At 52.1% G+C, this 19,011-nt stretch overlaps 1 protein-coding gene and 1 non-coding gene across 2 annotated transcripts in view; both read right to left on the reverse strand.

The window, feature by feature from the left end:
• KPNA4 (karyopherin subunit alpha 4) overlaps positions 1-19,011 on the reverse strand; it is a 35,557-nt gene that overhangs the window by 3,983 nt on the left and 12,563 nt on the right. Inside the window, exons 6-16 of the mRNA XM_068164260.1 lie at positions 15,479-15,574; positions 14,561-14,646; positions 12,188-12,274; positions 10,072-10,241; positions 9,935-9,979; positions 8,567-8,698; positions 7,528-7,656; positions 5,107-5,211; positions 3,290-3,361; positions 2,091-2,253; positions 1,173-1,267 (exon numbers count right to left, since the gene is read on the reverse strand). Coding sequence (XP_068020361.1) covers positions 1,173-1,267; positions 2,091-2,253; positions 3,290-3,361; positions 5,107-5,211; positions 7,528-7,656; positions 8,567-8,698; positions 9,935-9,979; positions 10,072-10,241; positions 12,188-12,274; positions 14,561-14,646; positions 15,479-15,574 — 1,180 coding nt within the window. The remainder of the gene's footprint in view (positions 1-1,172; positions 1,268-2,090; positions 2,254-3,289; positions 3,362-5,106; positions 5,212-7,527; positions 7,657-8,566; positions 8,699-9,934; positions 9,980-10,071; positions 10,242-12,187; positions 12,275-14,560; positions 14,647-15,478; positions 15,575-19,011) is intronic.
• On the reverse strand, positions 6,898-7,195 carry LOC137454273 (small Cajal body-specific RNA 7). Its single transcript, XR_010990574.1, has one exon. It is a non-coding gene; the product is annotated as a small Cajal body-specific RNA 7 (non-coding RNA).

Consider the following 19,011-nt stretch of genomic DNA (forward strand, 5'->3'; position numbering starts at 1 on the left):
AGCATCTCTCCCTCTCTCTCTCCCCCTGATCCCCCCTCCAGAGCATCTCTCCCTCGATCCCCCTCCGGAGCATCTCTCCCTTTCTCTCTCCTGCCCTGATCCTGCTCCAGAGCATCTCTCCCTCTCCCCCGATCCCCCTTCCAGAGCATCTCTCCCTCTCTCTCTCTCCTGCCCTGATCCCCCTCCAGAGCATCTCTCCCTCTCTCCACCTAATCCACCTCCTCCTCCTCAGGAGCATCTTTTCCACCTGATCTCCTCAAGAGCCCCTCTCCACCTAATCTGCCTCCTTAAGCCCTGCCGTTCTCCTCTCTCAAGCACTATGGTAAAGTGATCTAGGATGAAGTGTTTTGCCGCATAGGTTCCACAGCCCCCAGGTCTCCTGTTCATGCACTTCTCACTCCTGGAAAGTATTCCCTGGGTCACACATCAGCCCTGCTGACAGCATTATCAACCATCACAGTACCATTTAAAGAACTAAGGATGAAGCTGCAGGGGGAGGAGGCAGCACACAGGTCACCAAGCTGACACTGAACTCCAAGCACTGCGGCACGTGCAAGAGCTGAGCTGCCAAACGAGGCTTGAGCCTTGCTGTTCACACACAGAGAAACTAACACCCACTGGGGACAGCAAGGCACAAAAGCAACTCTGCCCTACCATTCTGACAGTGCTCTGCTCCCAGAAAGAGAAAGCTCTCCCTGCATGCACAGTTAATCCTACAGAATGAACCAGGGCATCATCAGAGTCTCTGCCATGCAATTCACTTCTGTGTTGTGAGGTGCACCCCAAGCTTCCCCCTTCTTTTCCCTGTTGAAACCAAGACAAACATTCCTGACCAGCACATCCAACCCTGGAATCTCCAAACTACTTCAAACTATTTGCTTCTTAAGCAGCAGAATCTCAGACTCAGTGCTCAAGTCAGCAGGGAGCTTATCAAAGGTGAAATGCTGATCTTGGCCAGAAGCTATCAGCTACTCAAAGCCCAGGATTTTAATCCCCGGAGATCAGGCTTAAATTAGGCATCAGATCTGTAAGTATTTCAGCAGGGAGATAGGCAACAGGTTGAAATAAAGGCTCCCTCCTCACTGAAAAGCTAAGCAGATGTCAGAGGGCAGGGGTCAGAGCCTCTCTTGTAGCACAAGGATAAGCAGAATGCAGAGGTACTGCACACTTACATCATCTGAGGAGAAGAACTGATCAATGATCTCATAAGCCAGTTTGTAGATGTCTTCATTTTCATGATTCTGTAGCTGTTCAATTTTCTCCAGACCTGCAGTAATAAATACAGGAACACAAGAGAGTTACAAGCCTGAGTTCATGCAAAACAGCCTCCCTCTCCTCAGGGCCTCAGCACACAACAAAACCAAAAGGAAAGCCCCAGGCTGACAGAAGCTGCTTTGGCAGCCACACCACAGCAGCAGCAAATGGGCAGCTAATAGAATTTCCACTCTCAAACTCCTCCACAGTTTACTTTTTCATTCACAGAATCCCAGCAGGGTGAAGGCTGGAAGGGACCACAGCAGCTTGCCCAGCAGCACAGTGCCCAGGAGGGGTTGGAAGCTCTCCACACCAGGAGACTCCACAACCTCTCTGGGCAGCCTGCTCCAGGCCTCCAGCACCCTCACACCAAACAACTTTCTCCTCCTCTTCACATAGAACCTCCTGGGTTCCACTTTGTGCCCACTGCCCCTTGTCCTGTCCTTGGGCACCACTGAGCAGAGCCTGGCCCCAGCCTCTTGCTCCCCACAGCTCCTTTGTCTCTTGCTGAGCATTGCTCAGCTGCCCTCTGGGGATGCTCTTCTGCAGGCTCCCAGCCCCAGGGCTCTCAGCCTTTGCTCCTCACAGAGCTGCTCCAGGCCCCTCAGCAGCTTTGTGGCTTCCACTGGACTCCAGGAGTGCCCTACCTCTCTTGAACTGGGGAGCTCAGAACTGGACCCAGTAGCCTAGATGTGATCTCACAAGTGCAGAGCAGAGAGGGCAGGGAGGAGCAGCAAAAGGTCACTTCAAAAAGCTTTGCCTAAAACCACTGTGCCAACACCCAAATCCAGATGGCAGGAAGCCAAAGCACCCAAACCCCAAGGGCTGATCCATACCTCCACACTCTTCTATAAGATTGGCTATGGTTTCTGCTTCATCTTCAGCCATTTTTAATATATTACTTAGTCCATCCAGAACCACTTGCACAACTTGTGCATCTTTTACTGTCAGCAAATTGCAAAAGGGAGGGATTACATTTTGTTGAATTAGGTATGCCACCTGAGGGGGAGGAAAAAGAACAGCAAAGAGTTAGGTCAGGAGCGTGACAGAGGCAGAGAGTGCACCAAACACAAGCTTAATGAAGGCAAAGGACTCAGTCACTCAAGGTGAGAGAATTCTGCAGCAGCCACTGAGAGATTGTGGCTTTGAAGCATTAAAGGGTGACATTTTTGTACTGTTGAAAAGATGTTTCAGGCCTAGAGCACACAAGTAGCAATTGCTCAAGTTTTCAGTATCAGACAAGGAGTGACACCCCCCCCCAAATCCTGCACTCTCCTTGTGCTCAGTGGCTACTACCCTTGTAGCTCACAGCCTCACAGGATGTCAGGGGTTGGAAGGAACCTCCAGAGGTCTTCCAGTCCAAGCCCCCTGCCAGAGCAGGAGCAGAGAACCCAGCACAGGTCACACAGGAACACATCCAGACAGGGCTGGAAAGGCTCCAGAGAAGGAGACTCCACAACCTCTCTGGGCAGCCTGCTCCAGGCCTCCAGCACCCTCACAGGGAAGAAGTTCCTCCTCATGTTGAGGTGGAACCTCCTGTGCTGCAGTTTCCATCCATTGCTCCTTGTCCTATCCCAGGGTGCAGCTGAGCAGAGCCTGTCCCTGTCTCCTTCCTCCTGACCCCCAGCCCTCAGCTATCGATAGACATTGATCAGATCCCTCTCAGCCTTCTCCTCTCCCCCAGGACTCTCAGCCTCTCCTCCCCAGGCAGTGCTGCAGTCCCTTCAGCATCCTCATTGTCACATCCTTGTCTGCAGGGGGCAATATGAGATGTTGAATGACCTGACTGCAGTCATTCACAGCCACTAGGTCATCCTGCCAGGAGAACTTCCATCCAAATCCCCACTGACACTCCTAATCTCAGGTCATTCCAGAAACAACCCAAGTTCACTCTTCAAATCCCTTGTGGAAAAGCAAGAGAGTTACTGAGCAGAGGAGGAATCCAGGCATTGAGACTCCTGGCACCAGCAGCTGGTTTAGACTCCCTCAAATGCACCCAGGCAGATAATGAACCTTCTCTTAAGGTCTGACTCACTTGGTCTTTTCTTCCACTGATGGTTAAGTTGCTTATTGCCCAGGCAGCTTCTTTCTGAGTGCCAAAGTCACCCTGAAAATGCAAGAAGAAACAGGAAGGATCATTCCAGGGTTTATGTTTTGTAGCATTCTAGTAGAAGCTTGTGACTCTTCCAGTCCACTCTGCACAGTATCAGCTTAGCAGTTTTCACTACAGCTATCAAGTCCTGCAGATGTTTGAAGCTACTCAAGAGTGTTGATTCCCTCCCTGCACCCATGGTGTTAAATCCATCTTCCAGAGGAAAGGAAATTGGTTTGCATCAAAGTAAATAACTCCACTCTCTCCTGCCCCTTATCAGCAGCTGTCATGTAGTAGAGGCAGAGATAAGCAGGAAGTGTCACTTTTGATAAAGCTGCCTGTGAAGCAGCTCCAGGCTGCTTCCTCCACTGCAAGAGAAAGCTCTCCAACTCCCCTCCCAGTGATCAATGCATTGGCAGTTCCCAGAACCCTGTGTGAGGTTACTCTGGGGGGAAAAGTCCAAGGCTGTCTTCAGATACTGCATCTCTGTCCTGCCTGAACACATCCTAAGGTTGGGATTTCTGCCTTCCTTCTGCACTCCAGGGAAGAAGCAAAGAAGTAGTAGGAAGAGTGTGACAGCAGGAATGTGCTGCTCTGGTTTGAAAGGCTGCTTTCAGCTGCTCTTCTTTCTCACCAAGAGCACAACTGGCTGGGAAACTGTTGTAAAAGCCAGGAGCAGCCAGGCAGTGAACAGGAAGGCAGCTACTTGAAGTCCCAAATAATGAGCCATTAGCATTCTAACTCCAGTGCTCAAAGAGCAAGGAGTAAGCAGGAGAAAGGCATTCAGAAGGGTTTGTCAGCAGCTCCTTCACTTCACTCTTTCATCCAAAAGTAACCAAAGCTTCATTTGCTCCTGAGCAGCAGCATCCACCCATCCCTGCATACAGCCTGCTGCTGTGCTATGGAAAAGCCCTCACCACCCAAATTCTCTTCTTTGTTTTCTATGGCCACCTCTCTTTCCTCCATGTAGTTTAAACTTCTTCAAAAGCAATGGCTGAGACAACCCCAGGCCACACTCCAGTGTCACAGGATCATGGCTTGGCTCACTCTGGATAAATGCAGTAACAGCACCAGGTGGATAAGCCTTAGCTAAAGAGAACTTTTACAACAGTGGCATGGTTTGGCATGCTTCATTTGGCACTTCTTAAAGCATCTAATAACTGTCACTGTTCAGCACTTATGTTCAAAGATTCATTGAATGGTTTGGGTTGGAAGGGACCTGCAAGATCATCCAGTTCCAACCCCCTGCCCTGGGCAGAGACACCTCCCACCAGCCCAGGCTGCTCAGGGCCTCATCCAGCCTCCAGGGAGAGGGCATCCATGACCTTCCTGGGCAACCTGTTCCAGTGTCTCCCCACCCTCACTGTTTCTTGGCAGTGCAGGAAACAGGGATGAAATCCTTAAGCTTTGGCAAAATTCTGGGAAGAACCTCAGTGCTGTTCCCATCCAGCTCTCTCCACACCACTTCTGAATGAAGAGGTCTCTCCCCTTTCTTTACAGAGTGAGGAAAGAATTTAAATGAGAATTAGAAGGAGCTGAGGAGCTTCTCCTGCTTTGCTTCCCCACCCTAATCCACCTGGCAGCACTTGACAGAACATCACCAGTACAAGTATTCTATCCTCCAACACAGAAAAGCCACTCAAGGAAAAAGTTCACCCCTCCCCCCCCCCATTTAGAGGATGATGTACAACATGAAGCAAAGAATTCAATGTCAGCTCCTCCAATTAAAGAAACAAGCTGTTGAAGCCTTGTTATCTAACCTTATCTAGCAGATGTATTATCATTGGAACAAGGTTTGCATCTATTACTGCCTGAACTTGCTGCTGGTTTCCTGCAGTGATGTTAGATAGGAACCACACTGCTTCCTGCAAAAGAAAAAGAGGAGAACTTATTATTGCTTCTGAGCAGTTTGCTCTATCACATCTGATTTCCACTCCAGCAGGGCTTCACACATGGCTGGTTTGAGATCTGCAACTCATACACCAGGCCAGCTTAAACACCATCAAGCTGGATCACACAGAGCTGCAATTCCTGCAGGTGACACAGGACAGTCTCACCTCAGGAGACTCCACAACTCCCATTCTTACCAGGTTACAAACAAAGACTCCAAAGCTACAGACTGAAAGGGAAAATTCTTTGGAGACAAAGTCCTAAGGCTACAAACAAGCACTCACAGCTGAGCCTCTTGCTGAGAAGCAATCAGAGAATGGGCTGAGATGGAAGGGAGCTCCAAGGCTCATCCAGTCCAACCCCCTGCAGTCAGCAGGGACATCCCCAGCTAGATCAGGTTGCCCAGAGCCCTGTCCAGCCTCACCTGGAGTATCTCCAGGGATGAAGCCCCTGCAGGCCTTTGCAAAGAGTCCCTCTGCAGCCTCCTTGTAGCCCCTTTCCTGTCCTGGAAGGCTGCTGTTAGATCTCCCCAGAGCCTTCTCCATGCTACTACAGTGGTTCTAGGCTGTTGGTGAGGTGAGCCTCAAACAGCATCATGTTTCCCAGGTGTGAGTGGGAGAAGAAAACCTTTTCTTCAAAACCTGCTCCTCAAGGTTTCTCCTCTTACTGTCCATCAGGAGAATGCAACAGCTGGTGCTTCACCACCACCTCAGGAATGAGGGAAAGCCACAGCACCCAGGGTGACCATGGCAATGTTACATGATCCTTGGTCATCATCCTGTCCATTAGGACTCTCTCTCCTCCCAGCAATAACCAACAGCAGGTGTCCAGGGAAGTGTGCAAGGAGAGGTCTTCCCCCCAGTAGAACCCGCCAAGTCCTGGAGAGTTGAAATTGTGAGCTAAGCCCAAAGATTGTATCTAGATGCTTCTGTTAAAAAGGACTGGGACACCACCATCACCCTCTGGAAGGAAGAATGAGCCAAGAAACCTCAGCATTTCACATAAACTCTTAAGCATATTCTGAGCATCCCCTCATTTTATATCACAGCTGACAAATCCCTCTCCTCCAGAAGCCCTCCACCACTCCTCAATTGCCCTCATCTGGTACACAGAATCACAGAACTGTCAGGGTTGGAAGGGACCTCAAGGCTCAGCCAGTCCCAAGCCCCTGCCATGGGCAGGGACACCTCACACCACAGCAGGTTGCTCACAGCCACAGCCAGCCTGGCTGCAAACACCTCCAGGCAGGAGGCTTCCACCACCTCCCTGGGCAATCTGTGCCAGGCTCTCACCACCCTCATGGCCAACAACTTCTTCCTCACAGCCAATTTGAATCTCCCCACTTCTAGTTTTGCTCCACCCCCCCCAGTCCTATCCCTCCCTGACACCCTCACAAGTCCCTCCTCAGCTTTCCTGCAGCCCCCTGCAGATCCTGGAAGGCCACCAGAAGGTCTCCTGGGAGCCTTCTCCTCTCCAGCCTGCCCAACCCCAACTCCCTCAGGCTGTCTCCAGAGCAGAGCAGCTCCAGCCCTCTGCTCCTCCTCATGGCCCTTCTCTGGACACCTTCCAGCCCCTCCAGAGCCTTCCTGGCACAGAGGCTCCAGAACTGGCTGCAGCTTCTCAAAAGTCAGGAATTGTGACTTGCCCTTGAACTGAGTCTCTTGGATCAGCTCACAGCTCCACTGGCCTCAGTGAAGCTGTCAGAGATGCAGGATGGCCAGGCTCCTCCTGGTGGGCTCGTGGGGGGTTTAATCATCGGCAGTGTTGCTAGGAGCCCCCCAGAGCTTCACAACACGCCTCAGATGCACTCCGGAAAGCAGCACTGCACCATCAGTGCCCCCAGTCAAAGCCTTTCCCACACCCACACCACACACACACATGTCCCCCACCCCCCAGCCCCAGCCACCACACCCCCCCCATTCAAAGGCACATCCAATTATCTCTATGTCATCACTTCCAAGAGACTCAGTTTCATTGAAGCCACGTGGCAGGCAGCAAGAGCTTGAGCTTCGGAGCCGACAGCCAGAAGGGCAAGAGAAAGCTTTCCCTTCATAAAAACCCAATCAGCAGACCCAGGAAGCAACATTCTGGTCCAGGGTAGGTCTGCAGCTCCCTGAGAGGTTTTTCCAAGTGTCACCTTCCAAGAACAATTCCAGCACCCTGCCTGCTCTCACCATAACCTGGGGCGGGTTACGCAGGCAGCTACTCTGATCCTCCCTCCACCACACCACACCGTGTGGAACCCAAAGCAGCTAAGTCAGACATCAAGCATCTGCAAGCTCTGCACTTACCTTATTAATTTTTTCCTTGGGATGTGTCAGGAGTGCTGGAAAATGAGAGAGGGCCTCACAATTCAGCACCACCTGTGTCTGCTCATCGGTGCCAGTGACGATGTTCCCCACAGCTCGCAGGGCAGCGGTCTGCAACAAAACATGGTCCTTGGAGGGGAGGCTTCCAGAGAGCTCCTACTTCAGCACACACTTTCAAACAGGTGTTATGCAAACCAGAATCATTTTGGTTGGAAAAGACCTTTAAGATCATTGAGACAAAGCAAGGCTGGGGCCAAGCCATGGTCCTCAGCACCACGTCTCTGCACCTTTGAAACCCCTCCAGGGATGGGGATTCAACCACTTCCCTGGGCAGCCTGTGCCTGGCTTTGAGAACCCTTTCAGGGAAGAAGTTTCTTTTAATACCCAACCTAAACCTCCCTGGCAACACTTGTGGCTGTTTTCCCTTGTCCTGTCAATTGTTCCTTGGGGGATGAGACCACTCCCACCTCATTCAAACGACCCCACCTCATTCCAGTGTCCTTGCAGGGAGCTGCAGAGCAAGGTCTCCCCTCAGCCTCCTGAAGGGAGGTTGTAGCCAGGTGGGGGTTTGTCTCTTCTCCCAGGCAGCCAGCAGCAGAACAAGAGGACACAGTCTCAAGCTGTGCCAGGGGAGGTTTAGGCTGGAGGTGAGGAGAAAGTTCTTCCCAGATAGAGAGATTGCCCTTGGAATGTGCTGCCCAGGGAGGTGGTGGAGTCACCATCCCAGAGACACCTCACTGCAACCTCCTTTCAGGGAGTTGTAGAGAGCAATAAGGTTTCCCCTCAGCCTCTTTTTCTCCAGGCTGAACACCCCCAGCTCCCTCAGCTGCTCCTCCCCAGCCCTGTTCTCCAGACCCTTCCCCAGCGTGGTTGCCCTTCTGTGGGCCCCCCTCCAGCACCTCTATATCCTTCTTGCAGTGCTATATTCCACATGAAAAGCATTGAACCTTTAAGATGAACAACAAAAATCTCTGCAGGATCACATTTTGAGCAGCACTTCTGCCAAGTCATCCAAACTTACTTGCACTTTAACCTCTTGATGGCTGAGCAGTGGAACCAAATGAGGAACTATTCCGGAGTCTATCACCATCTGGATCTGTTCATTGCCAGCATCCGTTAGGTACGAGAGTGCCCAGACTGTATCTACCAATATCTAGGAGCAAAGGCATCTGTCATTAGCACCCAAGTGCCACAGGGCTCAGGAGTCAGTTGGAACACCAAACAGCTCTGCTTGTGAGGCCAGAAGTGATGCAATACAGAACCACCTCCCTTGCTTTTACCACCTTCACGCAGTTCACCGTACAGGAGGCGACAAGGGAGCTGCTGTTTCACCTAGCCCCAAGACTGCACAGAGGTTAATCATCAGTTCCCCTGCTAACCTCCCCTGCAGCTCTGCAGGATCTCATAGAACCACACACTGCTTTGGGTTGGAAGGGACCTTGAAGATCATTGAATTCCAACGCCCCTGCCATGGGCAGGGACACCTCCTACAAGAGCAGCTTGCTTGTCAAGACCATCCATCAACCCAACACCTCCATGGCCACTAAACCCTGTCCCACAGTGCCATGGCCACCTTTTCCCACCACCTCCAGGGCAGGGAGACTCCCACCACCTCCCTGAGCAGCCTGTGCCAATCCCTGACTGCTCTTGCCACAAAGAAATTTTTCTTCATCTCCAACCTGAACCTCCCCTGGTTCCTAATGTCCAACCTAAAGAAATCAAGATAATTTCTTCAAACCATTCCCCCTTGGCCTGGCTCCAGACCCCCTCAGCAAAAGTCTCTCTGCAGCTTTCCTGCAGGATGCCTTCAGGTCCTGGCAGGCAGCTCTGAGGTCCCCCTGGAGTCTTCTCCTCTGCAGGCTGCACAGCCCCAGCTCCCTCAGCCTGTGCTCCCAGCAGAGCTGCTCCAGCCCTTGGAGCATCTTTGTGGCCTCCTCTGGACTCTCTCCAGCAGCTCTGTGTCCTCCTTCTGCTGGGGATACCAGAATTGGAGGCAGGATTGGAGGTGAGGTCTGAGCAGAGCAGAGTCCAGGGGCAGAATCCCCTCTCCTGCCCTGCTGCCCACACTGCTCTGGCTGCAGCCCAGCACACAGCTGCCTGCTGGGCTGCAGGAGGACACTGCTGGCTCCTGGGGAGCTGCTCAGCACCCAACACCCCCAAGGCTCTTTTTTCAGGGCTGCTCTCAACCCATTCTGCACCCAGCCTGGATCTGTGCCTGGGATACTTAACAAAATAAAACAGTTACAAGATCTAATTCTGCCTTAATGAGTGAGAACAGTAGGTTTTAAGTTAATGAAGCTAAGTTTCAGTAAGTTAATGGTGCCACACTTCCTATTTCATCTAAAACCTGTCTCAGAAGCCAGAGGTGGCTCTAAGTGGGGTTACTTACATTTACATCTGTGTGGTGAATGAGAACACAGAGGGCTGGAAGGATCTGAGGAGGAGAAGAGAAACACCTGGGGGTTATTTTTAAGGCAGCCACTCCACTTCAGCTGAGGCTGAAGGCAGAGTGAGGGATTCAGTCACCTCCTGGATGGTTTCCATGGGTGGAGGAGGGTCTTTGTGACGGCACAAGTTGACCATGACCCAGGTAACGTTCCTTAGGAAGGTTATGGGAATAGATGGGCTGATGAAGGACAGCAGTGGCTTCACTACTCCAAGGCTAATAACATAATCTCTACACTGGGGTCCATCACCTGTTTGAGAGAAAGAAGCAAGATGACAAAGATCAGCCTGTGCCATTCACCAAAGCTTTCAGTTCTGCACACTTCAGGCTTCAGTTATTGCAACTAGAGGGTGAAAGGCCTTGGATACATCAATCCAGAGACACTGACACAGAGCCACCTAGCACCAACACTTACAATCAGAGAATCAAGAAGGCTGGAAAAGGCCTCAGAGAGCATCAAGTCCAACCTATCACCCAGCACCTCCTGAAAAATAAACCATGGCTCCAAGTGCCACATCCAATCCCCTCTTGAACACCTCCAGGGATGGGGACTCCACCACCTCCCCAGGCAGCACATTCCAATGGGCAATCACTCTCTCTGTGTAAAACTTCCTCCTAACCTCCAGCCTGAACCTCCCCTGGCACAGCTTGAGACTGTGTCCTCTTGTTCTGCTGCTGGCTGCCTGGGAGAAGAGACCAACCCCCTCCTGGCTACAACCTCCCTTCAGGGAGTTGGAGAGAGCAAGAAGGTCTCCCCTGAGCCTCCTCTTCTCCAGGCTAAGCAACCCCAGCTCCCTCAGCCTCTCCTCACAGGGCTGTGCTCCAGACCCCTCCCCAGCTTTCTTGCCCTTCTCTGGACACCTTCCAGCAGCTCAACATCTTTCCTGACCTGAGGGGCCCAGAACTGGACACAGGACTCAAGGTGTGGCCTCAGCAGTGCTGAGCACAGGGCACAATGACTTCCCTGCTCCTGCTGGCCACACTCTTCCTGATGCAGGCCAGGATGCCCTTGGCCTTCTTGGCCCCCTGGGCACACTGCTGGCTTCTACAAAGCTTTAACAGCACCTGTGGCTGCCTCATTCTTTCATTGGGAACTACTCATTAAAACCAGCTACATTCATAGAATCACAGACTGGTTTGGGTTGAAAGGGACCTTACAGATTATTTCCTTCCAACCCCTCTGCCATGGGCAGGGAAACCTTCCACAGAGAAGTGTTCCATGGCTTACAGAAGATGTACAGGCTGGGGGGGTGGTGGGTGAGGGGAAAAAGGAGCTAGGCAATGCCAAACCCTCCAAACTGTTCATAGCCCAAGGTATTCCTGAAGATCACAGGCTGGTGGTGGCTGGAAGGTTCCTCTGGAGATCACCCAGTCCAGCCCCCTGCTCCAGCAGGGCACCCACAGCAGCTTGCCCAGCAGCACAATGCCCAGGGGGGTTGGAAGCTCTCCACAAGGAGACTCCACAACCTCTCTGGACAGCCTGCTCCAGGCCTCCAGCTCCCTCACACCAAACAACTTTCTCCTGTTCCTTAACTTTGTCCTTATTCAAGATGCCAATCAATCCTAAATCATCCCAAAGAGTTCTAAATTGCCTGAGAACTGACATAGTCATCTCCACATCTGGGCTTCATCACTGCTTCCTTGAAGGCAGCATCTGAGCTGTACTGCACATGCATCACTACCAGCTTGAGCAGCCACAACAGTGTGCATCTGGTTGGTTTGGTCCTCAAGGACCAGGCACTTCCAAACCATCAGACTGCAGAAATCTCAGCCTGTCAGAACAGAGAGTGGAGTCCTCCAGCACTACAGAGTCAGGGCTGTGAGCCACCTCTGCTTGCACAAGAGGTTCCAAATCAGAGTACAGTCAGATGCAAGCCTGAATGATCACAGCTGATCTAGACTTCAGTTGGTGTGCAAGCTCAGGCAACAGCTGAAGACTCAATGCAGAACAGTTTTAACCCTCTGCTTGTTCAGTAATTCCTTTAGCTCTGCCTGGAAACAAAGTGTGCAGGGATGTTTGGGTGCACACTGTCCATACAACACAGACAACCAGGAGTAAGCTACCCACAGGGCAGCTGCCAGGTGAACACCTGCTTTGTGGCTGCTGTTCCAGCACCTCCCATCTCCTAACACACAAAACCCTACCCACTTCCCATCTAGGAAGTCAGAGGCTGTTAGAGCAGGAGCAACACAAACCTATGATATTTCCTAAGGCCCACACAGCTTGCTCACAAACATTTTGATGAGGTGAATGCAGCAGTCTCAGAAAAAGTGGCACAGCATCTGAAAGACACAAAGGAAACCCCATGTTAAGGCAAAGATTACTCAAGGGACAAGAGGAGGAGTTCACACAGAGCTTTTAAGGAAAATCCCATCACTGCAGGAGAAATTTCTCTCCTGCCTCACTATGGGGCAGAACCTGAGTGGCCAGGTGACACTGCAATCAAGCCACACTGCAACCATTCCTCCTCCATCACACTTTCTTACAGAGCCCACATGCTGAAGGCATCTCTGACAGTTCATTGAAGCCTCACAAGTTTACTGAAGCTTGGCAGGAGCTCCACATCTAGCTCACACCTACTGAAATTGGAAACTCCTTGCTAAGTTCCCCACCAGAAGCACCCAGAGGGGAGGAGCCAGACCTCTGGTACCAACTTTTTCCAACATTAAACTTTGACTGTGCTCAGTTTGAGCCCCAAGAGCTAACACACCACAACCTGATTGCTGCAGAGGAGATTATTTCCAATGCTGCTCCCACTGGGGGGGGGTAAAGCAGCAGCCAACTGAGTGAGCTAGAAGAAAGGGGCTCAAAAGACAACCCAAACTCCACAGCTGTTAGGGAGGCAGCACCTCTTCCACCCTGTGCTGGTGTGAGACAGAAGGCTGCTCCCAAGCTTTAGACCCAAAGCTGAGCCAATGTTGCAAACACATCCAGCAGACACCACAACTAGACAGCTGATCTTCAGCATCCCATACCCAGCACTGAGGGTCTTGCTTACATAGCCACAGAACCATTTTGGCTGGAAGAGATCTTTAGGATCACCCAGTCCAACCTTTCACCCAGCTCTGCCAGGGCACCACCAAAGCACAGTCCTCAGCTACACTCCAGGGCTGGAGGCTCCCCCACTGCCCTGGGCAGCTTGGTCCAAGCTTTGACAGCCCTTTTAGGGGAGAAATTGTTCCTCATGTCCAAGCTAACCCTTCTCTGGCACAACTTGAAGCCATTTCCTCTTGTCCTATCGCTTCTTAAATGGGAGAAGAGACCAAACCCACCTGGCCTCAGCCTCCTCTCAGGGACCTGTAAAGCACAAGCCCCTCAGCCCCCTTTCACTAGGCTAAACCCCCCCAGCTCCCTCAGCTGCTCCTCCCCAGTCCTGTTCTCCAGACCCTTCCCCAGTTTTGTTGCCCTTGTCTGGGCCTGCTCCAGCCCCTCAGTGACCTTTTGGTAGTAAGCAAACACACACATCTGTATGATCCATGTAAGAAACACTGAGGCTGCAACAGATGGACACTGCCCCAGCATGGAACCTGCACTTACTGCATCGAGTCGAAGCTGCAAGCAGCTCCGAGGGGGCAATGCATGATGGTTGTGGTGGGGGAAACACACAAAAGAGGATCCAAATTCTCTCTTACCACCCTCAGTGGTATCAACAGCATGCAGTGCAACCCAGCCTTGAGCTCAGCCATTGAAGCTCCTGGTACCTCAAGTAATCTAAGTTGGGGGGGGGGGGGGGCGGATTTTACTTGAGCTTTAGGCAACAAAGATGTTTTCCTGTCTGACTGATTCCTCCATGGCTGCTCAAGAAGCTCTGCTGTTTTGTCACTCAATTCAAAAAGCCTGCAGACAGCTCCACTGGGTTCTGCTTTACCAGCTGAAGTACCACTGCAGCCTGGGACAGAGTTTAGAAGACAGTTTGCTGTGCTTGACAGCTTGGATTCCAAGTCTAACAACAACTTCTTGCTTCAGAGCCCTCCAGACAGGAAGGACAGAGAGTCTTCTTCAGCTGGATTGTAGAAGAGAGCTTGATGTCAGGCACCCTCAGGACTTAGCCCACATCTTTTCCTCACTCTTCACCACAAACAGGAAATCCCTCCATGGGAGGTGCTTTTAGGGCTTTGGTTTCAAGTTTCTGCTGCTGTTTGGGTTTGGTTTGGTGGGGTTTGAGTTTGAGAGCTGGAAAGCAGCAGGTATCAGCTCTGCTCAAGTAGGCTGAGTTTCCAGAAGGGTGAGTAATCTCTTAGGAAACCCAACTGAATTTAAAAATCAGAACAAATGGAGGAGGAGAGCAGGTGTGCTCTTCCACTGGTGCTGCTTGCCAGAGCAGAGGTGGAACATGTGGCAGGAGACTTCATGGGCGGGTCCCCTGGGCGACGAGCCTCCAACTGACAACTCAATTCCAACCTGGCTGTGGCAGGAGAGGCCCAACCCTACGATGTGTGAGGCGGTGAGCATGCTTCAGACAGAGGAGCAGGAGTGGGGATGCCCTTTACAGCACCATTCAGATGGCTCTTGCCCAGGTGGAAGCTACACTGAGTGCTTTAGCAATGACCAGACAGGGGTGCACTTACTGGATTGAACTACGGCCTGTGTTTGTTCAGAGGTTCCAGAGGCAATGTTTGTCAAAGCCCAGGCAGCTTCAAACTGTAAAGAAGGACTGCAAAGGAAAAAGAAAGAGAAACAAAAGATGGTAAGGTTGCCTGCCACAGCTACAAAGGTCATGCTTAATTGTAAAGAAGAACTGGGTGTTTCCAGAGAAGTCAGCCCAGGGGCTGGAGGGCTTTTGGCAAGAGGCTGAGCAGGTAACAGAGGTAGGTTTATTTCATTGCATTGGCTCTGCAGATGTCTATATAGTTTAGGAACACAGAGTGTTCTCTCTCCCTCTCTCTCATCTTCCCTGGAGCTGCTCCTGCTTCACTTTAGGGCTGCTCTATCTCCTTTGACTTTGCACGCTGCTTGGCTGATCTTTGATTTGACAGGGGAGGTACAAGGGGCATAGAGACAGGCTGGCTGTGTACAGCCTCCCTGGGCTTATGTCCAGAGGGTGGGGGGAGAGAGCTGAAGTATTGTACAGGAGGGTATTCTGGTGCTGCTGGACTGGAAGTATGGATACATGTACCTTGCCTATGCTCAGTGCCTGTTGTGCTTCTGTATTTAGCCTGCCTTTGTAAATAGAGCTGCTTTTTCCTTCCAAGTTACTGTGGTGAATTTACCCTGGGGGGATAAATTTCCAACCTGCTGGGGTGCAAATCCAACCCACAACACTTGAGAGATGGCACTGGGTCAGAAGGGACCCCCCAAAGGCCATCTTGTCCAACCCCCCCCTGCAGGCAGCGGGAATACCTCTAAGGAGAGCAGGCCGCCCAGGGCCACAGGGAGCCCGATCTTGCATCGAGACCCACTGCCAAATCAGATGCCATGGGCCCCCCCAGCTAAATGCCAAGGCCCCTTGGCATCCTGGAAGTACTCTGGGCTTTGGAAACACTCACTTGTCATCTCTTTCAAGACAGTGCACTAGAATGGGCAGTATTCCTGATTTGATGAGGTCGTCGATGGGTGGGTTGCGATCGCTGGAGAGCAGCTTTCTGGGTGGGAGAGGAGAAAACACAGCAGTCAGCAAAACAAAGCACAGCAGGGAAGTGGGGAAGGGGGGGAAACTCTTCCCCCAGTGCGTGCCTCAGCTTCAAAGACCAAGCAGGAATGGGTCTCTCTGCTTCAGCTGCAAAGGGCTGAGGCCCCAAGCCGAAGTGCCTGCAGGAGTGAAGCCCAGGCCATGCCATGTGCTGCCCCTTGCCAGCTGCCAAACTTTCTCTGACTACCTCTGAAGTTTATCAGCAGTCAGTAAAATGAAGATCAGAGCTCCTCAGTTACACCCTCCTGCAGCTTCTTCCTCCTCCACCCAAGGAGAGAGATAAACAGATCCCAGCTGCTTTGACAGGAAAGGCAGAGTCTTTTTCTCTTTACTATGGCAGAGAAAAAGGATTCACAAAGGGCAACTGCAGAGAACAGAACTCTACCAGGTTGTTTCAATCACTAATCCCTTTAGCTTCCCTCTCCTGCAGTGAAGGAATTCATGAAGCTTCTTGGAGGGGACACCTTGGGCTGCTGCACCAAACTTTTACCAGCAGTAGGAAGAGGTATTCTATATAGAATCAGAGAATTGTTAGGGTTGGAAGTGACCTCAAGGCTCAGCCAGTCCCAACCCCCTGCCATGGGCAGGGACACCTCACACCACAGCAGGTTGCTCACAGCCACAGCCAGCCTGGCTGCAAACACCTCCAGGCATGAGGCTTCCACCACCTCCCTGGGCAACCTGTGCCAGGCTCTCACCACCCTCATGGCCAACAACTTCTTCCTCACAGCCAATCTCAATCTCCCCACTTCTAGTTTTGCTCCATCCTCCCCAGTCCTATCTCTCCCTGACACCCTCAAAAGTCCCTCCCCAGCTTTCTTGGAGCCCCCTGCAGATCCTGGAAGGCCACAAGGAGGTCTCCTCAGAGCATTCTCTTCTCCAGACTGCACTCAAGGTGTGGCCTAACCAATGCTGAGCACAGGGCACAATGACCTCCCTGCTCCTGCTGGCCACACTCTTCCTGATGCAGGCCAGGATGCCCTGGGCCTTCTTCCCCCCCTGGGCACACTGCTGGCTCATGTTCAGGCAGCTGTCAATCAGCACCCCCAGATCCCTTTCTGCCTGGCTGCTCTCAGCCACTCTGACCCCAGCCTGTAGCTCTGCCTGGGGTTGCTGTGGCCAAAGTGCAGCCCCTGGCACTTGGACTTGTTGAATGCCATCCTGTTGGCCTCTGCCCATCTGTGCAGTCGGTCGAGGTCCCTCTGCAGAGCCCTTCTGTCCTCTAACTGACCAACATCTGCTCCCAGCTTGGTGTCAGCTGCAAATGTGCTGATGCCTGACTCAATCCCCTCCTCCAGATCATCAATAAAGATGTTAAAGAGCACAGGGCCCAGCACTGATCCCTGGGGCACACCACTGGTGCCTGGCTGCCAGCTGGCTGTGGCACCATTCACCACCACTCTCTGGGCTCAGCCTCCAGCCAGTTCCTAACCCAGCTCAGAGAGCTCCTGTCCAAGCCAGGGGCTGACAGCTTGGCCAGCAGTTTGCTGTGGGGGATGGTGTCAAAGGCCTTGCTGCAGTCCAGGCAGACCACATCCACATCCACCAGGCTGTCACCTGGGCATAGAAGAAGATCAGGTTGGAGAGGCAGGACTTGCCCCTCCTAAATCCATGCTGGCTGGACCTGAGCCCTTGGCCATCCTTCAGGTGCACAGTTATTGCCCCCAGGATAATCTGCTCCATCACTTTCCCTGGCACTGAGGTCAGGCTGCCAGGCCTGGAGTTTCCAGGTTCCTCCATCCTACCCTTCTTGTGGATGGGAACCACAGTGCCAGTAGTAGTGTTGCTCCCCTGAGCTGAAGCTCCCACTGAAGGCAGCTTGTCCTACAGAAGTGGGCACACAAACTGCTCCTGCCATTATCATTTGCAAACACATGAACTCCCCAAAGTCCAGGCTGCTTCCAGCTCATCTGTATTCTGATCTGAAAGTCTTCCCTTGCACTTGAATCAACCTCCCTCTACCACAGAGGGTAAGAGAGTTGAAGCTTTCTGCTACAACCACAACCCCCCCATGTAGCTCAGGAAAGAGCAGGAAAACACTAACTTCATGCACACACTTAGGATCTCTCCTCAAATATACACAGCTAGGGAATTCCTCCTGAAGAAAAAAGGTTCTGTTGGCCCAATCCATGGCCAGACTAGGAGGAGGATTATGCCAGTTCTCCCTGTATTTAAAAGCTGAAGGCTTTATAGTCCTGTATCTTTTCCTGCTGAGCAGCATCAAGCATTGCACTAAGATAAATCCTGACTAAATCCCAGTTCTGGGCTCCTCAGTTTAGGAAAGATGTGGCCCCATGCTCTTTAATATCTTTATTGATGATCTGGAGGAAGGGATTGAGTCTATCATCAGTAAGTTTGCAGATGACACCAAGCTGGGGGCAGGAGTTGATCTGTTAGAGGGTTGGAGAGCTCTGCAGAGGGACCTTGCCAGGCTGGACAGATGGGCAGAGGCCAAGGGCAGGAGACTGAACACATCCAAGTGCCAGGTGCTGCACAGTGGCCACAGCAACCCCAGGCAGTGCTACAGGCTGGGGTCAGAGTGGCTGAGAGCAGCCAGGCAGAGGGGGACCTAGGAGTAGTGGTGGACAGCAGCTGAACAGGAGCCAGCAGTGTGCCCAGGGGGCCAAGAAGGCCAAGGGCATCCTGGCCTGCATCAGGAAGAGTGTGGCCAGCAGGAGCAGGGAAGTCATTGTGCCCTGTGCTCAGCACTGCTGAGGCCACACCTGGAGTCCTGTGTCCAGTTCTGGGCTCCTCAGGTTAGGAAAGATGTTGAGCTGCTGGAAGGTGTCCAGAGAAGGGCAAGAAAGCTGGGGAGGGGTCTGGAGCACAGCCCTGCGAGGAGAGGCTGAGGGAGCTGGGGTTGCTTAGCCTGGAGAAGAGGAGGCTCAGGGGAGACTTCTTGCTCTCTGCAACTCCCTGAAGGAAGGCTGTAGCCAGGTGGGGGTTGGTCTCTTCTGCCAGGCAGCCAGCAGCAGAACAAGAGGACACAGTCTCAAGCTGTGCCAGGGGAGGTTTAGGCTGGATGTTAAGAAGAAGTTCTTCCCAGAAAGAGAGATTGGCCACTGGGATGTGCTGCCCAGGGAGGTGATGGAGTCACCATCCCTGGAGGTGTTTAAGAAGAGCCTGGATGGGGTGGTTGGTGCCATGGTTTAGTTGATTAGATGGTGCTGGGTGATAGGTTGGACTTGATGATCTCAAAGGTCTTTTCCAACCTGGTTAATTCTATCCTATCCTACTTCAAAGCTGGATCTAAAGCTCTAGTTACCAAATGGTCTGGTTTAAAAGAAACCAGTCAGTGAGCTCCTTTTCTAGTTTATGCCAGAACACAATTCTGATTTGAAGAGCATTGTAAAGAACACCAGAGGTCTAGCTGAGCAAAGTGTGCCCTTA

This window comes from Melanerpes formicivorus, unplaced genomic scaffold (assembly GCF_026170545.1).
Source record: "Melanerpes formicivorus ecotype bairdi unplaced genomic scaffold, bMelFor1.0.p_v2 SCAF_78, whole genome shotgun sequence".
Lineage (NCBI taxonomy): Eukaryota > Metazoa > Chordata > Aves > Piciformes > Picidae > Melanerpes > Melanerpes formicivorus.